Source organism: Symphodus melops (assembly GCF_947650265.1).
Source record: "Symphodus melops genome assembly, chromosome: 20".
Taxonomy (NCBI): Eukaryota; Metazoa; Chordata; class Actinopteri; order Labriformes; family Labridae; genus Symphodus; species Symphodus melops.
The window spans coordinates 5174795-5193568 of record NC_136710.1 but is presented as its reverse complement, the minus strand read 5'-3'; the positions used below and the strand labels follow the sequence as shown (position 1 = coordinate 5193568).

At 41.5% G+C, this 18774-nt stretch overlaps 1 protein-coding gene across 5 annotated transcripts; it reads right to left on the bottom strand.

Annotated features, from left to right (window-relative positions):
- Nucleotides 1-691: 691 nt before the first annotated feature.
- On the bottom strand, nt 692-17643 carry LOC306841835 (ubiquitin carboxyl-terminal hydrolase 47-like). Of its 5 annotated transcripts, none has more exons than XM_079371839.1 (13): nt 17574-17625; nt 16562-16622; nt 16262-16308; nt 14558-14654; nt 13619-13731; nt 13459-13529; nt 13107-13229; nt 12394-12489; nt 11942-12281; nt 11812-11852; nt 11427-11458; nt 1961-2934; nt 692-1822 (listed from the first exon to the last, which is right to left on the bottom strand). In XM_079371839.1, the coding sequence occupies exons 2-9, from the start codon at nt 16570-16572 to the stop codon at nt 12108-12110; spliced, it is 732 nt and encodes a 243-aa protein (XP_079227965.1). In that variant the 5' UTR covers nt 16573-16622; nt 17574-17625; the 3' UTR covers nt 692-1822; nt 1961-2934; nt 11427-11458; nt 11812-11852; nt 11942-12107. The 5 variants fall into 5 exon arrangements, with proteins under 5 accessions (XP_079227965.1, XP_079227966.1, XP_079227967.1 ...); XM_079371840.1 differs by having other exon boundaries at nt 1961-2238; XM_079371841.1 differs by lacking the exon at nt 11427-11458.
- Between the last annotated feature and the right edge of the window lie 1131 nt (nt 17644-18774).

Here is an 18774-nt window from a genome sequence, read left to right as displayed (position 1 = left end):
AAAATGTGAGACAAATGTACATTTTGAAAAACATTTTTTCACTTTATAAAACAAACAAAACATTTTTTTACCTATGATAAAACACATTTACAAGTGGCAGAAAACATTTACCAGTCCCCAAACAAATTTATGAACAACAGATTTTTGACAGAAAGGGTTGATTTTGTTTTTTCTTGTGTTAAATTTTATACACAAATTACTGTAATGTACTTTTGTCTCTCAGTCATCCAAATTGTTTAAACTAAAAATAAATAATAATAATAATAAAATTAGAAATAAGGAAAATAAAGATTAGAAAAAGAAGCAATTGTACTTGATATGCAATTTAGTTCACCATCAGTTTGGTAGAAACTTGCACGTAGATGTTATGCTCCACAACACCGTGCCAGAATTGTCACAGCTCGACTTCAGGAAGTTAAGTGTCTCATATGGTATGGCCAGCAATGTCCCCTGACCTGAACCTCATAGAGCACGTCTGGGACCAGCTGAAGCAGCGACTGGATGCTCGTACCCCAACCCAACCTGATCTGTCAGAACTAAGTGTGGAAGAGGTGTGGAACGCATTGCTTCATCAGTTAGGAGCATTAGACGTCGCTGTCAAGCTGTTATTGCGGCAAATGGTGGAAACATACGTTACTGACTTTGTCAATTTTTGTTATTTGGGACTATCTTTGTTATTGTCTAAATTGTTGGGGTAATAAACTCACTGTTCCTGCTATATACAGTGTGCGTGTGTGTGTGTGTGTGCGTGCGTGCGTGCACATTCATGTATATATGGTTCCTGCCCCCCATTATACACACGCAGGACAGCAGCGTTTCCATTACCACCGGCTACAAATATAAAGACCTGGATCAAGAATGTATTGGACAATGTATTGCTGTTACCCTGTAATAAAAATATACAGAAAAATATCAGGATTTAAGTGACTGTCAGGGTTTTAAGTTAAGCCCTGAGAGGAGAGGCTTCCCTACAAAATGTAACTCACTTTTCCTGTGACAACGAGTAAGCAGCTGTTTTCTTAATATCACAACTTGTTTATATTTTGGTCTCAGGAAACTAGTCATTATGCTTGTCAAGCTCATTGATGGGTGGCATTGGAAAAAAAAGACAAGAATATCAGTAATGCAAGAGTAAGTATGAAACATCTGTGCTTTCACTTCATCCAATCCTCATAGCGTCCATATATAGCAACATACCTACAGTAAGTATGGCACGAGGGAAATGGGATTTCTGATGGAATTCAGAAACATGATACAACCCCAGTTTTGGTTGTATCAGTATAAAGAGTGTTATTACAACCCTGTTACATATACTGTCTACAATGTAAAGTCAGTTGTGTAAATTATCAACATGAACTAGTAAAGTTATCATTGAAACAACAAGCAGAAATCAAATTAAACTGAACTTTGATTTAAAAAACACTTATGTAATAAACTGTAAAGTGTAAATTATTATATAGTAATCTATATACAATATTTAAAATCTGTAATTGGGTATTTACAATTGATTTTAATACAAAAACAGCAGGGAGTTGGTACTGCAGGATAAACTTGTGGAGAGCAGGACACAGCCTGATCTAGGACTGCTGGGATTTCTCCACCATGAAACGGAGACACGATGGCTGACAAGTGGTGGTCTCCAGAGTGTTCAGGATCTCTCCACTGTTCACTGCAGGGCTGACTTGACTGACGCCTGCCATGTCACACATACTGGTGGTCTGGCGGTACTTCTTCCAGGGGACTATCTTCCTCAGCCTCATCCTCTGGGGCCAAGATGTCACCAGGCAAGGCAGATGTTGAGGAGGAAGGCACATGTTATGACCTGAAATAATAAAATGGTAAAAAAAAAAAAAGAAAAGAAAAAAATCCTCCTGTTTGATTTACTATTCTTCAGCATTGTAAAACAATTTATTGATGTTTGTAAAAAGAATTGTAAAACATCCTATTGAGTGATACTTACATGTGGTTCAAAGGTGTGGTACATCTCCAGCGCTTGCGGGAAGATGGCAAGAAACCTGGTCTTCATCGTTCCAAAAGCGTGTATAATTGAGCGTGCCCTGGAGTGATGGGCTTTAATGCATAAACAACAAAGAATAGCTGCTGCATATGCTAGTGCTAATGGGGATCCATCTGCCAGTATGAAGGGTGAGATGTGGTGGAGCACAAGCCAAGGCAATCTCACATAGGGGCACTGATGTTCACAAACAGCCTGCAGCTTGACGGAAGGGTCTTCAAAGCCTACAAAGTAAAAAAAGATTACATGGACACAAACAAACACCATGTGGGAGTCAAAATCAGACGACATTTCTCTCCAAACATATAAACAAAGATGTCATTAAAGTTTAATTTGTTCCCTATTTTTTCAAAGATTAAAATGCATGACTTTCCAGAAAAATGAACATGAGCACAGATTTGTTCTCCTTCATGAAAATTGGACTTGAACCGGCTATAAATGGTCATCTCTGCTTCGTTGTTTGTTAGTTTGTCACTACTTTGTGTAATTTCAGCTCATTCCAGTTGCTGAAGTTGACCTGCCAGCTTTGTTTGTGTCTTTAGGACATTTCAATCAAAAATCAGGATGGTTTATGTTGATTGTACAAACAGACTACTGAAGAAGTCTGTGTGAAATTATCAGTTGTCTTGGCCAGTGCTTACTGTTTCTAAGTTTTTTGCTAGTTTAGTGTCAAACTGTTATATTTGGGGCAGTCCAAGCATCGTTGTTTGCTTTCCAAAAACGAGATAGAAACTTGGTAGAAACTTGAAAATCAACCTTTCTGAATTCATCTTGCTGACATGAGTCCTCCCCCTCTCTCCATCAAGATAAGTTTAGAGTCAACAGAACAATAACAAGTATCACAACAATTAAGAAACAACCACAAACGATGAGAGCGATGCAAAGTGGCTTCTTCTGAATGTTGGTTGATCTCGTGCGTTCTGGAGGGAAAGTAGGACAAACATTATTTTTCTCTGACAAACATTTGACCTTTGATGAAAGAATCAAAGTGTCATTTTAAAGTAATTTGAAGGGTCAGGTATGTAATGTTTTTTGTTTACGACTTTTTCTTTATGATCATTTATTGTGTGATTATACTGAGTAAGAGGATATAGTGCTTACAATGATATGGAAACAAGACTATTGATTTAAGTCCCTTCTTATGTATACAGTGAGATTTATTTTTTTCACTGTCAACTGCACAGCTGCTAAAAACTAAGGAGATGTTCGCCTCACCTTCATGTGTGTTGCGTTGTTGCATTCCCTCTTCTACGTTTCTCAGGTTATCCTGACGTGATTTACTCAAGTGGCTGGTGTTTGGATCATCAGATAAGAGAGAATCTTCTGCGGTTTTGTTTATGTTGAGCCTTGAAACGTTAACCTCTTTTACTTTCTTATGGCTTTGTGCCCGTTTCGTCCTCTCTATTGTCTCACTGTTGTTTATATTCATGAGATTTCTGTCCTCTGACATGATTGTGGTGGGGTTCTCTTCTTAAACACCCCAAAATTTATGAAAAAACACAGGTGTAGTCGCAGACTGTGGTGGATTTATTTTTCACCGGCCTCCACAAATGCACAATATCTACAAAAATGATTAAAAAAAACAATACAAAAAATATATAATTTACAAATCTACAAGAAATATTTACAAAAAAACAAAGCTCCCACATGAGTAGCGAGCAAACAAAGATTTCTCTCCTAAAGCTGTTACCTTCTCTGTAACTCGGAGTGAACTCCCTCAAGGTCTCAAGCAGCCCTCTTTTAAAACAAAAAGCCCCTCCCACTGGGCATTATGATTTACATACAATTTTAAACAACAGGCATTTTCTCATCGATTGACGGTTTTTAACCATCCCTGTGGATTCCTCACCACTAACTTACCCTTTTAGGTTAAAATGGTATTCATAACACAGAAACTTTTCTGTGGAGATCATTTAAAAAGAAACATTTCAACAATCAACTACATCGGAAATGGGCCGCCTCTGTTTGGCTCAGAACGGGACACCGCAGAGCTCATACCTAATGCCCTAAATGGTAAATGCGCATAGAATTGATGTATGAAAAAACAATAATAGAGCTTTCAAGTGTGCAACCTTGGTCGCGCGATGGAATGGAAGGGGAAGGAGGATGATGATGTGTGTAACGGTTGTGATTATGGAATGTACCTTTAACAATGTGTATACTGTGTCGCTTAGTGGCGACGTCATCAAGCAGCGCCTGTGCTACCTGCTCCTCGTGGAACGATGCGCACACTACGCTGGTCGGACGTATTATTTTTCGCTCCTGTTTTCTTTATTTTATAGAACAACAATGATGGTCAAATATGGCACTATTTTGTTCATGTATGAAACGATAGTAGCCGTACAACCGGGCTTGATAAGGTTGGAGTGTTTATTTAAATAAACGACGAGCATTGAAATCCCCGTATAGTGTGGACGTGAGTTTTTGCCTGTCGTTTTCCTCCACTCTCCACGGCCTTAACAGAGCAATGGACCCAAAACCATCACAAATGGCGCCCGAACAACTTTTCCTTGGACCTTTCATCAACGACCAGTGCTAGTATTCGAAGTGAACATTTTTTTTCACCATTCTTTTTTCGCCGTTTTGGACTGTGTTAAGCTTGGCCGCGCTTTTCGGCGACATCAAAGTCACAAGCGGGTACGCGCGCGGGAGTGTCGCAGCGCGGACGGACAGAGAGTCGGCTTCAGACGGAACGCTCCACGTTTCCTGGACTTTTGGAGTTTCGGTGTACAGAGTTTCCCTCCGGCAGCTACGGTAGGCGACCCGGTGGACGCGGCGACGGCTCCCGGTTTGCTGTTACTGAGTGCTCCGTCCCTGGCTGTACGTGAAGGCTCCTCGGATCCCCAAAGACGTGTTTTTCTCCTCCCCAGCGCCTGCCACTCTCCTGCTCTTTTCCCCCGTGGATTTCCGTCACTCATGCCCGGACTGTTTCTGTGGAGCTGACGTGATCGGTTGGGTAAAGTATACTAACTGGAATAATTACTAACAAATAAAGGAGAAAAGGAAGAAGAAACACAGCATTGATAGACTGAAACTGTAGTTATCGCCTCTTACAAGTGTGTGAAAATAACTATTCAGACTGTGGTTGGCATAACTTATTTGTGAATAACACTTTATTCATAATCTATATTTCAGTGATTTCATTCAGTATTTACAAGAGAGGTGTTTTCCTGCTGTTTATGCCATTTCTAATTTTTCTCTTGTATTTCTGGTGTGTTTTCAGTGAAAAATATTTTCTCTACGAGTGATTTAAAGGAGTACACTGTCTAATGTCTATACCTTATCGCAGTATTTGCTACACTGTGTGGTTTAGTAGACCCGAGCTACATTTATAATTATATGAATCACTTTTGGAAGTTAACTAATATTTGTCTCTAAAAAAAAAAACAAAAAAAAAACACATACAATGGCGACCCATCCTGACTTAACTGACTGCGACGTTCACGTTGACTTTATGCCCCTCCCACCTCGAGCCACTCGGAGTCTGCCCACTGCTGACCTTGAGCTGGAGGTGAAGAGTCTGCAAGCCGAGGTGGAGATGCTTCAGATGTGTCTGCATGATTCTCTTGAGCTACAGAAAAGTATCTTACGGCAATGGGACCAAAGCAACAAGACAGGCCTCAAAGCCCCCCCTGCTCAGCCCGCTAATCTTGTCCCAATGTTCGCTTCGACCCCACATGCACCTGATTCTTCCTACATGAGACCTCAGTATTCTGACATGATGGCTCCGGATCGCACTCCAGCTGTTACACCTGCTTCACGCCTTCAGTCGAATTCTCTTGAAATCAACAATACTACAAGAGTTCTTGCAGCCGCGCTGCATCAGTCAAAAATTGAGCCTCCTGTGTTCACTGGTGATGGTGTAATTCATCCGGAAGACTGGCTACAATCTGTCAATACATACAGGTCTTCCCTCGACTTAACAGATATTCAGATCCTCAGGGAACTACCACGCTTCCTAGCTAAAGAGCCGAAGAAGTGGTTCAGCGTGCTCAAAACTCATGTTTGTACTTGGAACGACTTCTGTGAACTGTTCAGGATGGTCTTCCTACCCGCTGACAATCAGGAGCGTATCTTGAGAGGTATCCTAGACCGCGTCCAAAGGCCTGAGGAACCCCTCCCCACGTTCGTTGCCCATATGCTCAGCGAATTTAAGAAACTTAGGAGTCCACCATCAGAGCTCGAACAAATTGAACTGATCTGTAAGCACACTCTTGAAAAGTACAGAGTCGCGCTTTATGGCGCATCTGTCAAATCAGGCATTGAGCTAATGCTGCGAGCGCATGAACTTCACTCTGTCCTTGGCCCTAACCCTCCTCAGCCATCCCGTGCTAAAGTGAAAAATATGCCCGATAGAGAAACTTATTGCTTCAAATGCTCCATGCCGGGTTTTACTTCCCGCACCTGCCCTAACTGTTCCACAGGCCCCCAGAGACCCCCACAGTCACCTAGACCCACCGTTGAGCTATCACAAGACCCACCTCTAGACCCTAGTTCCCACTCTGATGCTGTGAGAGCTGAAAACAGATATGCTGTGGCAGAGGCAAGGCCATTCACTAGGAAGCAGGAAAACTTCCAGGGGGGGAGGACATTTCGCAGAGGCAACCCTCCCCCCAGTCGCTAACCCCGCCTCCCCCTCCATCGCCCACCCCAAATGATCAACCTGTGCTCGGTCACGTGGAAGATGAAACTTCAGAGTCATTATGGAACACCCCACTTAAGGCGAAGGTGTGTTTTAAAGGGGCAGCGATAGAAGCCACTTTCGACACAGGTGCCTCACTCTCAGCTGTGAGAGCAGACTTAGTCCACGAAAATATTCAGAACGGATCCTACACTAACACATGGTCAGGCCCGCCAATCCGGCTCGCAAACAGCGCACCCTGCAACCCATCAGGGGTCACCTGGCTAACAATCGGGTTTATGGGCAAACGTTTCTATCAGCGGTTTGTTATAATCCCTGGACTCTCCTCTCCCCTAGTTATGGGAATGGACTTTATGAAACGTGCATCAATCACCATACATGTGCCTACTAGAACTGTGCTCAGGGGTGACGACTCACTCTGCCTTGATGACTTTGTTGAAGATGGACTAGATGCAACATGTCTGTCAAATGAAATCATGATGTGTCTCGATTCTCCACAACCTGCCCTTCGTGATAAGGTAGACCAAGCAAACTTAGTGGAGAACGAGAAAACAGAGCTGTTAAAGCTGCTTGAAGACTACAGTGATCTGTTCGATGGTCGCCTCGGCCGCACCTCCCTCACTGAACATGTCATTGTCACCGGAGATGCAAAGCCTGTCAACCTTCCCCCTTATCGCACCTCTCCTGCTAAGAAACGGATAATTGAGGAACAAGTTCAAATGATGCTACAGGAAGGCATCATCGAGCCAGCATCAGGGCCCTGGGCCGCTCCTGTGGTCATAGTGAACAGGCCCCCTCGCGACCCACGGTTCTGTGTAGACTTTCGGGGTCTCAACCAACTGACAGTAAAGGACTCATATCCTTTACCACGAGTTGATGAGTCTCTTGACTTCCTGTCCAGAGGAAAATTTCTCACCACCCTGGACCTTACTCGAGGTTATTGGCATGTGGCTGTCGCCGAGAAATCCAGACCAAAAACTGCTTTCATCACACACTGTGGCCTGTTTCAGTTCAGAGTCCTCCCCTTTGGTCTTTGTAACGCGCCTGCCACCTTTCAGAGGCTCATGAACTCAGTCCTTGCTGGCCTCATATACAAGTCATGTGCTGTGTACCTCGACGACATTGTTGTTGCCTCGCCCACCTTTGAACAACATCTGGCGGACCTGGAAGAAGTCCTCGCCAGACTGAAGTCGGCCGGTCTTTCCTTAAAACTAATCAAATGTCAGTTCTGCCTCAGTGAGCTGACCTTCCTCGGCTACCGTGTCACCCCATCTGGCGTTCACCCTGACCCAGACAAAGTGAAAGCTGTGATGGAATTCAAGGTGCCGTCTACTGTAAAGGACGTGCGACAGTTTCTTGGCCTAACAGGTTATTACCGTCGCTTTGTGCAAGATTATGCCAAGCATGCTGAGCCGCTCTTTGCCCTCACAAAGAAAGATGCCCCGTTCAACTGGGACAGCAACTGCCAAAAAGCTGTGGATTTCCTGAAGAGTAGCATAACTTCGGCACCTGTATTGAGATTCCCAGACTTTTCACGTCCTTTCTTCATTCATACAGACGCATGTGATGCTGGCCTTGGAGCAGCGCTGATGCAAAGAGACACCGAAGGCAGAGATGTTGCAGTGGCATATGCTAGCCGCGCTCTGCACAAGGCTGAAAAACCATACTCGACGCCGGAGAAGGAGTGTTTGGCCGTCATATGGGCTTTGGAGCACTTCAGGCCGTATGTCGAAGGCCTCCATGTGACTGTTTTCACAGACCATAGCAGCCTCAGGTGGCTGATGTCTCGTCCCAATCCTTCTGGCAGACTGGCTCGATGGTCTCTCCGACTCCAGGACTTCGACTTCGATATAGTCCATAAACCTGGTGAACGTAACAAAGTACCTGACGCCTTGTCCAGAAACCCTCTACCCGCAACTGACTCTCCCATGGATCTCTTGCCTGCATATGCTACGATAGGGAGCTTGGATCTCCGTACACTGCCCCCAGTGATGCTGACAGACCGCCTAAACGTGCGACAGCTTCAGCTGGAGGATCCAGTAACTGGCGAGTTACTCCGTCAGTTGGACGATGACCGACAAAATGTGGATGAAAGCCACGTCCCTCTTCAGTATGCGGTGCAAGATGGTCTCCTCTACTTCCTTGACCCAAAAACCAAATGTGGTCTACACCCACTAAAACAAATGAAACTGTACGCCCCTACTGCCATACGGGGTTGTCTACTGAAGCATTATCATGACCATCCCACAGCTGGTCATCTGGGCATTACAAAGACTCTGGCACGCCTTCGGCTCAGGTTCTTTTGGCCGACAATGGCCTCTGATGTCAAGAACTATGTGGTCTCGTGCGCTGTATGTCAGATCACCAAGCCAAATCAAAGAAAACCAGCTGGTCTTATGGTCCCGATTCGCCCACAAAGGCCTTGGGAATACACAGGTGTGGACTATGTCGGCCCACTGCCTCGCACACAAAATGGAAATGCTTACATCCTCGTCTTCGTGGATTACTTTTCAAAATGGATTGAGGTGAGCGCAGTGAAAGAAGCAAATGCTCAGGTCGCAGCTAACAAGTTTATCACCGACATCTTTGCCCGACACGGTGCTCCAACATACCTCATATCAGACAGAGGGACACCATTCGTAAGCGACCTCTTTGAGCACGTTGTATCTACACTTGGGACTGAGCACAGGCTCACTACGGCGTATCATCCACAGACAAATGCAACAGAGCGCGTCAATCGTACTCTAAAAACAGCCATTCGTGCATATGTGGGAGACAAGCACACGTCATGGGACAAATTCATCCCTCAGATCTGTTTTGCATTACGCACAGCACCCCACGAGAGCACAGGCCTTAGTCCCTCTATGATGTTGTATGGCCGAGAGCTAGAGACTCCACTTGACCTCGTCACTCAGCCCACACCTGATGGGATGGATGACCCCGGAATCCCCTATCCGGAATGCCTGAAAGCCTCTCTTCAAGAAGCACATGATCACGCCCGAGCGGTGCTTTCTGAGAGTCACGATCGCCAGAAACGTTACTATGACCTGAGACGTCGTCAAGTCTCCTACAAGATTGGGGATCTTGTCAGAGTAAAGACCCATCCAAGGTCTGACGCGCTGACTAACTTCACAGCCAAGCTGGCCCCACTATTTGCTGGCCCATACCGCATCTCCCAGAGACTCTCTGATGTGAACTATAGTCTCACGAAAGCTGACACTGGAGAGGAAGCTGGAGTTTTTCATGTAGTGAACATACAGCCGTTCCACACGTGGACCTCAGCTTCAGCCAGCAAACGTAAGAGTCATGTGAACCCTGATGAACGATGTCCTGACTTACCAGAAAACGAACCTGGGCCTGCTGACAACGTCGCTGACGCTGACTATGACCCCTTTGACCCTGCTCAGAACTCTGTTCGAGAGACTGACGATATGACTCTAGACTCTGGCCCACAAGATGTTGACCCGCCTCTGTCTGACTCCGTCACTGACCGTGCTAGACACTACAACCTAAGACCTAGACTAAATCCCAGAGTGACCTCTGGATGGTCAGACATTAGGTGGACGAACCCGTATCATGCTACCAGATTGGATTTAGAATGAACACTTTCTGGTTGTTGTTCATATGTGTTTTAAAAAAAAAAAAAAACGATTGTTCTATTGTCAGTGGTGTGAATTCATTATGCATCCTACCAGAGCGGTAGTGTTTTGTTTATTCTGTACACAACAAGAAGAACAGTGAGTTTTGGTTTCATATTGGGACTTGATATGGTTAGATATTATTTTTCATGCATAAAAAGGGATTTCATGCTGTGTTTGTTTTAGGAGCCTAAACTTGTGTTTTGTTTATTTTTGATGTTTAAGGACTTCCATTTACCTGGTACTGACATGTATGCCGGTTACCTGATTAATCCACTGTATATTATCCTACTTTGTCCTGGCAGCTTAACTACTTACTCATGTATGAGGGTATGTTTAGTATAGACTGTATCTCTGTGTACGGCTGAGGACAGCCTTTGTCTCACCGGGGGGGAATATGTAACGGTTGTGATTATGGAATGTACCTTTAACAATGTGTATACTGTGTCGCTTAGTGGCGACGTCATCAAGCAGCGCCTGTGCTACCTGCTCCTCGTGGAACGATGCGCACACTACGCTGGTCGGACGTATTATTTTTCGCTCCTGTTTTCTTTATTTTATAGAACAACAATGATGGTCAAATATGGCACTATTTTGTTCATGTATGAAACGATAGTAGCCGTACAACCGGGCTTGATAAGGTTGGAGTGTTTATTTAAATAAACGACGAGCATTGAAATCCCCGTATAGTGTGGACGTGAGTTTTTGCCTGTCGTTTTCCTCCACTCTCCACGGCCTTAACAGAGCAATGGACCCAAAACCATCACATGTGACTTATTGCGTGATTAGGAGCATTTGCAGAGGCATTTGTGTGTGTGTGTGTGTGTGTGTGTGTGTGTGTGTGTGTGTGTGTGTGTGTGTGTGTGTGTGTGTGTGTGTGTGTGTGTGTGTGTGTGTGTGTGTGTGTGTGTGTGTGTGTGTGTGTGTGTGTGTGTGTGTGTGTGTGCGCCTGCAATGATGATCATTTTCGCCACATTTTCTTTGGAGTTCCCTTTTGTCTCTACTCTGTTCATTCTGTTGATCTGCCACCTCGTCTGTTAAACTCTCTGAGGCTTTTCAACAAGATGAAAACAATGCGCTGATTAACTATCTGTAAATATTTTAGTCAACATCGATATCTCTGTTGTCTTACCTCTGTACACCAGCAGATATGCAGTGCTGGATCTGTTGAACAAATAATTTAAGTTACTGTTTTCATAACATAAAAATCTAAACACATAAATTAAATATTTAGATCATATGTCAGATTTTTATTCTTGGCCTTGAAAACAGAAGAACATCTATCCATTCAGTACTGTAGACACTCAGCACTCTCAATTATAACACATGGTCTTCTAAGCCTGTTTAAAGACATACTGTTAATGTTGGCTTCAAGGTAATAAATTAGTGCTCCTATGAAAAAAAGGAACCTGTACAAATTGACTTCATATGGGAAAAGTCAACTTCTAAAGGGGCTGTATGGTAAGACTGTTTGTCAGATGTGTCAGACTTCATAAGACTGTGTTCACTAAACATACTTGTAAGTCTCAGCGTCCCCAGCAAATGGTTGTTCTTCAAGCTGCAAGTGTTATAAAAAACAAGTGATTGTTGAGGTTGTTTTTTTACATTTTAAATATTGTGAATTAAAACAGACGAGTTCAAACTCACCTTTCTGACATGACTGTCATTACAGTCATACCAGGTTTCGTCCTCTTTGCACAGGATGGTGGCAGTGTAGTGTCCTCCTTTTAGCCAGCCCATGTGATTCACAACCCCACACAGATTGTATGTGTGGTTCTACAGACGAACACACTCAATTACATTATGAGATTTTTTAAACCAAACAACAGTCAAATCGTTTAAATGTACTTCCTCTTGCCTTTCTCTGTAATGTACGTGGAATCTTTACACAGCGGTCTGATTTGAAATATGACATGGTGTCGTTGTCAAAGTCAAATCTCTTTAGAAGTAGAACCAGAATACGAGGAAATGTCACCATCTCACATTCCTGGAAATATAAGCAGACACATTTGATGTCAAACATGTAATGTTCAATAGACGATTTTAAATGAAGTCAAAGCTTTATACAAGGTCAGGATCCTGTCGGTGTATTTACTCACACTGGTGGCCTCTGTTCTCTTTTCACATTGCTCACAGTACACCAGGTTGTCTCCAGTGAAGGATTTTGTCTGGAAAATGTTGTCAAAGTCACTCTCCTGGGAAAACATGAAAGCAGGCAAAGAAATTCCAATAGGCTCACAGATCTCACATTAATCTCTGACATCACACTAACAGTGGCACTAATGCTGCTATAGTGCTGTACTGACATTTTAATATAAAAAAACATTGATGAAAATCAGTTTGTCACACTCAGACAGCAGCTAAAGTTAGCATCCAGCTAATTTTTCATTTAAAGTAACAAGCACATGTTCTGTAAGCTAACATTTACAGTTAGTCAGTCTTTGGGTCTCATGGTGTTACTGAAAGTTATTGTATAAGAAGAAGTGGATATAAATACTAAACCAGAACTCTGAACTTCATTAGCTCACCCAGCTGCGCTTCTCGGGTCTGTTGGGGCCCTCGCCAAACATTCTTTGAGGGCCCCTCCAACTAGAGTCCATTATTATTTACACAGTAATATTGTACCCAACACTGAGCAAGGCATTAAGAGTTCTGTCAGATGGGGCCCCATTAAGGAGGTTTCTTACTGTCATTGCAAAATTTGCACATTTTGAGGCCATGCTGTGATTTAAAGTTTGTCAGCCGTTGGGGGGGGCCCTACTGGCCTGGGGCCTCAAGCAATTGCCTGCCTTGCCAGATCCTCTGGGCTCACCAAATCGAAATATGAGTTATCATCCTTCAGTGACAGTGGAAGAGTCAGAAATGGATTTGTCTCTGTGTTGAGGTTGTGGCCTTCGGAGCATGTTGTCGAGTATTTCAGCTCTCCTTTGAAAACCTGTAAAGACATACGTTTATTTTATGTAAAAGAACAAATAATATTTAAACTATAATGACGTATGGAAAATGATTGTCGTATGGGAAAAATATGAAGGGACCTTTTATTTTGATTGTTTACATTTTCAGATTTTTTTCAGATCACAGATGTTTCTGTTTATCTGTTGATTTTTTTTGGTCCTGTCTATTAAAGTGTCTTCTTAAAGATCCTGATTTTATGTCACGCTCACCTGGGAGGCGTGTGGGCTGACTTTTTTCAAAATCATCTCCAGGCATTCAGCAGCATCACGTTGTTGATGCACTGAAAATGAAACGTGAAATTCAATTGAAACACCACAGTAGCATTTCTTTGCAGCTATAAAGTGACTTCTTGCACGGTAGTCAACTTACCGTTTTTAATGCCAAAAGTCTTTGTGATGTTTTTGGTTTCACTTATTTGATTTTCCAGTTTGTCAAAGAGGTTTCTCAGCACCTTATCTGTATCATGAGATTTTGGATCCAACCTTGAGAAAGAATGAGAACTATTTATAAACTTCAAACAATGTTCTTTCCTTTTGTTATTTGTTTAGTATCCTAAACTTTAAAGGAGTATTGCTGTTAACAAGTGAATAAATGTATCATGGTGGTCAATTTATTGCTCTAACAATGTGGTTTTTCATGTTATGATGTTAAACTTCTCATGTTATGAAATGGACTTAAACAAACAAACACACATAAATACATATTTTAAGGTTTAACCTTAAAACTACAACTTTAAATTTTGAATTTCCCTCGGGATCAATAAAGTATCTATCTATCTATCTATCTATCTATCTATCTATCTATCTATCTATCTATCTATCTATCTATCTATCTTTAAAGGTTGATTTTAAAGTTGATTCTAAAAATGGATCACATTTTAACTTACATGAATCCAAACATTTTCTTTTTCTCTGTTAAGAAATCTCTTGAGAAAATGACTAGTTTCCTGAGATAAAAATATAAAGACATTGAGATATTAAGAAAACAACTGCTAAGTATTTACTCGTTCTCACAGGAAAAGTGAATACAATTATTTGTAGGGAGGCCTTTCCTCTCAGGGCTTCTGTAAAAACGTATCACTTAAATCCTGATATTTTTCTGTACATTTTCTCACAGGGTGACTGTATTATTTGTTTGTACAATACATTCTTGATTCTAGTCTTTATATTAACAAAAACTAACTACAGATCATTTTTTAACAAAACAGCCCCGTCACCTAGATGAACTTACATATAGCACTTCATAAAACAACGTTGACTCTAACTTGACCTAATAGTGTTAAATCAGTAAAGATGAGTTGTGTCAAACCTCTCGTGAAGCTCAGTGGTCATAAAGAGAATCTGCAGAACACTGTTGAGATAACATGTTGCTCCCTGATTTTTCAGACCGCGGAGTGTCCGTGTAACTTTAACAAAACAAAAAGAGAGAATTTATCAATGCATGTTGGTAATTAACAGGAAGGTGGAGAATGTGGATATAACACAGAGCAATAGGACGTTACATTCATCAGTATTTAACATCATTTTAATAATTTCTGACTTGCCACATTATGCTCAAGTTGTTTGTTTTTTTTAGCTATAGTGCTAATTTTGTGGCACTATTGTTTTATTACAAAAATCTCCTCTTTCTTTCTTTTCACAATCTAGCTATCCTTGTGAATCTTTTAGGTGGAAAACTTTTAAAGGGGATGTTTCTTCAGCTTGCTATTGATCACACAGTCTGACCCTTACCTTGTGACATCACTTTAAGACATTAAAATTGAATCTATAGAAAAATGTCAGTTTTGTCACTCATTTTCTTGTCTTCTGTGGTTAGTCATTAATATGCCTCAGTATTAATGTCAGTCTGTTTTACAACCAGATACATACAGTATTTCTTACAGGAGCATAACATTTAAAAGAAGGGAACCTTTGATGGAAACATCAATGAATTAAATAGTCATTAAAGAGAGCGAGCTTAAGTCAGTGGTAGATTGGGTCAGTGGTAATAAAATCATTTTAGATCTTTCTAAAACACAGACAATAATAAAACAAGTAGAAGAAATCAAACTGTTGGGAGTTATCATTGACAACAAACACATAAATAAGTCATTCCAGCATTATTTTTCTCTCATCTTGAGTATTGCTCTGTGGTTTGGTCAAGTATTTCTATAAGTAACAAAAATCGCAACTGGTCCAGAATAAAGCTGCACGAGTAGCTCTCTCATGTGGGTTGGGATCAAATGACAGTGAAATGAATGAAAGCATGGTTTGAAGTTAAACATCGATTATTGTATTCACAATTGGTTTTCTTACAGAACATAATAACTACTAAAAGTCCTTTTAACTTGTATAAGATTATCCTTCAGTACAGACACTCACCATTATCCAACAAGGCATAATGCTGTGGGAGGCCTCTCAACATTCAATAACAAACAGAGCAATGCTGGAATTAAGCTCACTCCCAAGTCATTTTAAAGATTTATTTTTGGGCCTTTTATGCCTTTATTATAGAGGGAGGACAGTGGATAGAGTCGGAAAGGGGGAGAGACATGCGGGAAATGGGCCACAGGCCAGACGCGAACCCGGGCCGCCCGCGCGCGAGGACTACAGCCTCAACACATGGGATCGCGCGCACTGCCGCCGCGCCACCGACGATCCCACTCCCAAGTCATTTTAAACAAAAAAGTACTACTATTGTAAGTCTTAATGAACATTATCAACAGAGAAACTTTAGTCAGTACTGATAGGACTACTGTGGCTTTTTTGTGTCACCATGTTACCTTTTAGATGCTCTAAATCAGAAGGAGCCTTTGTGGTTGTTTCTTTTGGATTTTTGTTCATTTATTTGAATAGTCTTTATCATGTTGAGTTATTGTAGATATGTTGTGGAATGTTTGTGAATTTCTTTTTATTTAAAATATCAATCTGTAAAATGTATTGTCACAATACAAACGGCGGACCCCAGGAAGAAATTATGGGGATCCAAATAAACAAACAAATGTGCTTGTCTCTTCTTCTGTCTGTCTTTTACCTTTTTGCTTCTTCTCTGCTGATGCCTGGTCTTCATTTGTTCCATTCCTGGAGAAAAGTCTCTTAAATCCTCCATAATAACAGAGTACAACTACATCACTTTTTAGTCAGGCAACAATTTCATTACTGTTTCAGACATGTGTAAATGTTACAATTTCAACCCTTTCCCCCCCCCAAAAGCCCTTTGTACATTTCTTTTTAACAAAGTAGCCTATTATTTATGACCCAATACACCCTCATCTCTGGTGCCTGAATATCCCACCCTCATCTATGTCATTACCCGAGCGTTTGAATTCATTACCATAAAGCCATTGGAGTTTTACGGGCGGTCCACTGACGTCTGCGTCAGAATATCAGTCACCCTAAAACAGAAGACATATTTCAATCAATTCAGATCAAGGTTAACTTTTTGTTTCTCATGAAGGAATTCAATATGCCTCAATACAGTCGATCCTGTTATTCGTGGCTGTGCAACTTGAACTCCCCACCATGAGTATCAAGATATCACCTGCCATAAACCTTAGCCAATCACATGTCCTCTTATTCATGTAGCCCTTGTCTATTATCAGACGAGTCTAGTAAGTTTAATGAACAAATGAAAATGAAATGATTTAGCCGGTTTTATTTAAATGATCTTTATTTAGATTATTTTTAATGTGACTCTTAACTAAAGAAGCAAATGTATTCGGAGTACAGGGAGCACAATACTAAGACGGCCTAATCAGCAGCAATATTTAGCATTTTTGCAGTTGTACCAATACTTTTAATTTCCCAGCTAAATTATACAAGGCTTTTAATAGACTTTTAGATATTATAATCAAACATTGAATGTGTGTGTATTTACCTACATTTTTCTAAATGTGTGGGAAATAAAAAAACAACTTCTCTTTACAGGATAGTCACAATTCTTTAAAGATTATGTCACAATTTCACATTGTGTTTCAATACAAAATAATAGTGAAATTGTTATAGGCTACCTGAAATGGATTTAATGGATTATTTGAATAATGACACATTTACTTCTCTTTTCGTCTTGTATTCAAACAGTTAAGTCACTTTGTAGCCTGTTAAGGTCAATTTTGTTACCTTTGAAAAGGCAGACACACAGCTGAAGTCCAGTTCGTTTAATCCCTCTGTACGGTACACTTCCTTAGCCCTGGCATGCTTCAAAAAAGCTGTGCTTGGGCAGTTCATGCACGAGCACAAGCAGGTGCGTACACTACTTTGACAGCCTTCATTATTATACCCATCCTCCAACTGACTGTGATAAAATAACTTTCTTTCAATTACTTTTCCCAGAACAAACCACCTACCTGTTCTCACTGCAAGAATGCTGATCCACTACATTCAGGTGCAGGTATTCCTCACGTTGATAAAAGACCTGTAGACACACCTATTTTAACAACATTTTTTTCTGTTCACCATTTTAGTTTTTGTTTTGGTTTATGATTTCAGCAAAGAGACAGGCAGCCATTTCACATCAGTACAGCATACATTTTAGGACATCCTCAGGTCTCAGACGAAGGTGTCAGACCTCAGACGAAAAAGCAGCAGTTCTCAGGAAAACCTCCGTCGGGTGTCAGACCTGGGGTAGTGGTTGCCGTTTAGTCTGAGACAGTTTCATACTGTAAGTAACAAGGACTGAAAACATGTGGTTAACATTGGTGTAAATGGGACAAAAATGTCCACAAACATGAAGGAAGGAACTTTTCTATGTATACAGTACATTTTTTATATTTTTAAATCTTAAACACCTTAAATTTAAGACACAAACCCAGAACTTTAAGATGTTTCAGCCCAAATGCCTTAACAGCCAAAATAGTTGAAAAAAGAGAAAGTGAAGTGGACACAAATGGCCAGGATCAGGCATAAGGGTTAAACATTTCTGGGTTTTGTTTACTGTGGTCACACTGGAAGTGACGATTCTTTTGACCAATCAATGGACTGCAGTGTTTAGCTCCCCCTTTTAGGGTTGGCACGATATACTTGGCACCCCAACGGAAGGGTCCCAAAAAGTAGGATGGTATGGATCGGTTATTTGGGAATCTTTTCCGGCTTTGCGTTGTACCGAGACGAACCGAGCTGAACCGCTGCCAGCTGTGACCTGCACCAGTACTGCACTTTTACTCGGCCCAACCACTACCCCAACCTGTAAGCTCAGACTTGGGGGTTTAAGACATCATCCCATCACTCCTCAAAGATCTGCATTTACATTAAAACTGTGAGGAGGGATGAGGTCGGAGACTATACAGCAAACACAAACTATGTTCTGCTGCAATAAATGTTTTAAACTATACAAACGTGAGTTGTCTCACTGGAATGAGACCATATGTACCACAGTATTGCAGCTTAATCTTTGTCTTTAAGATACTACTTCATATCATACAACATAACTTTGTGTAACTTTGCCACTTTACATGGGCTCAATGACACGTTGTTAGGCTATACATTACTTACTTTTGTTATTGTTGTTTTGTGTTACTGTTCAATCAGGCAAATGATGCTGTGCATTCA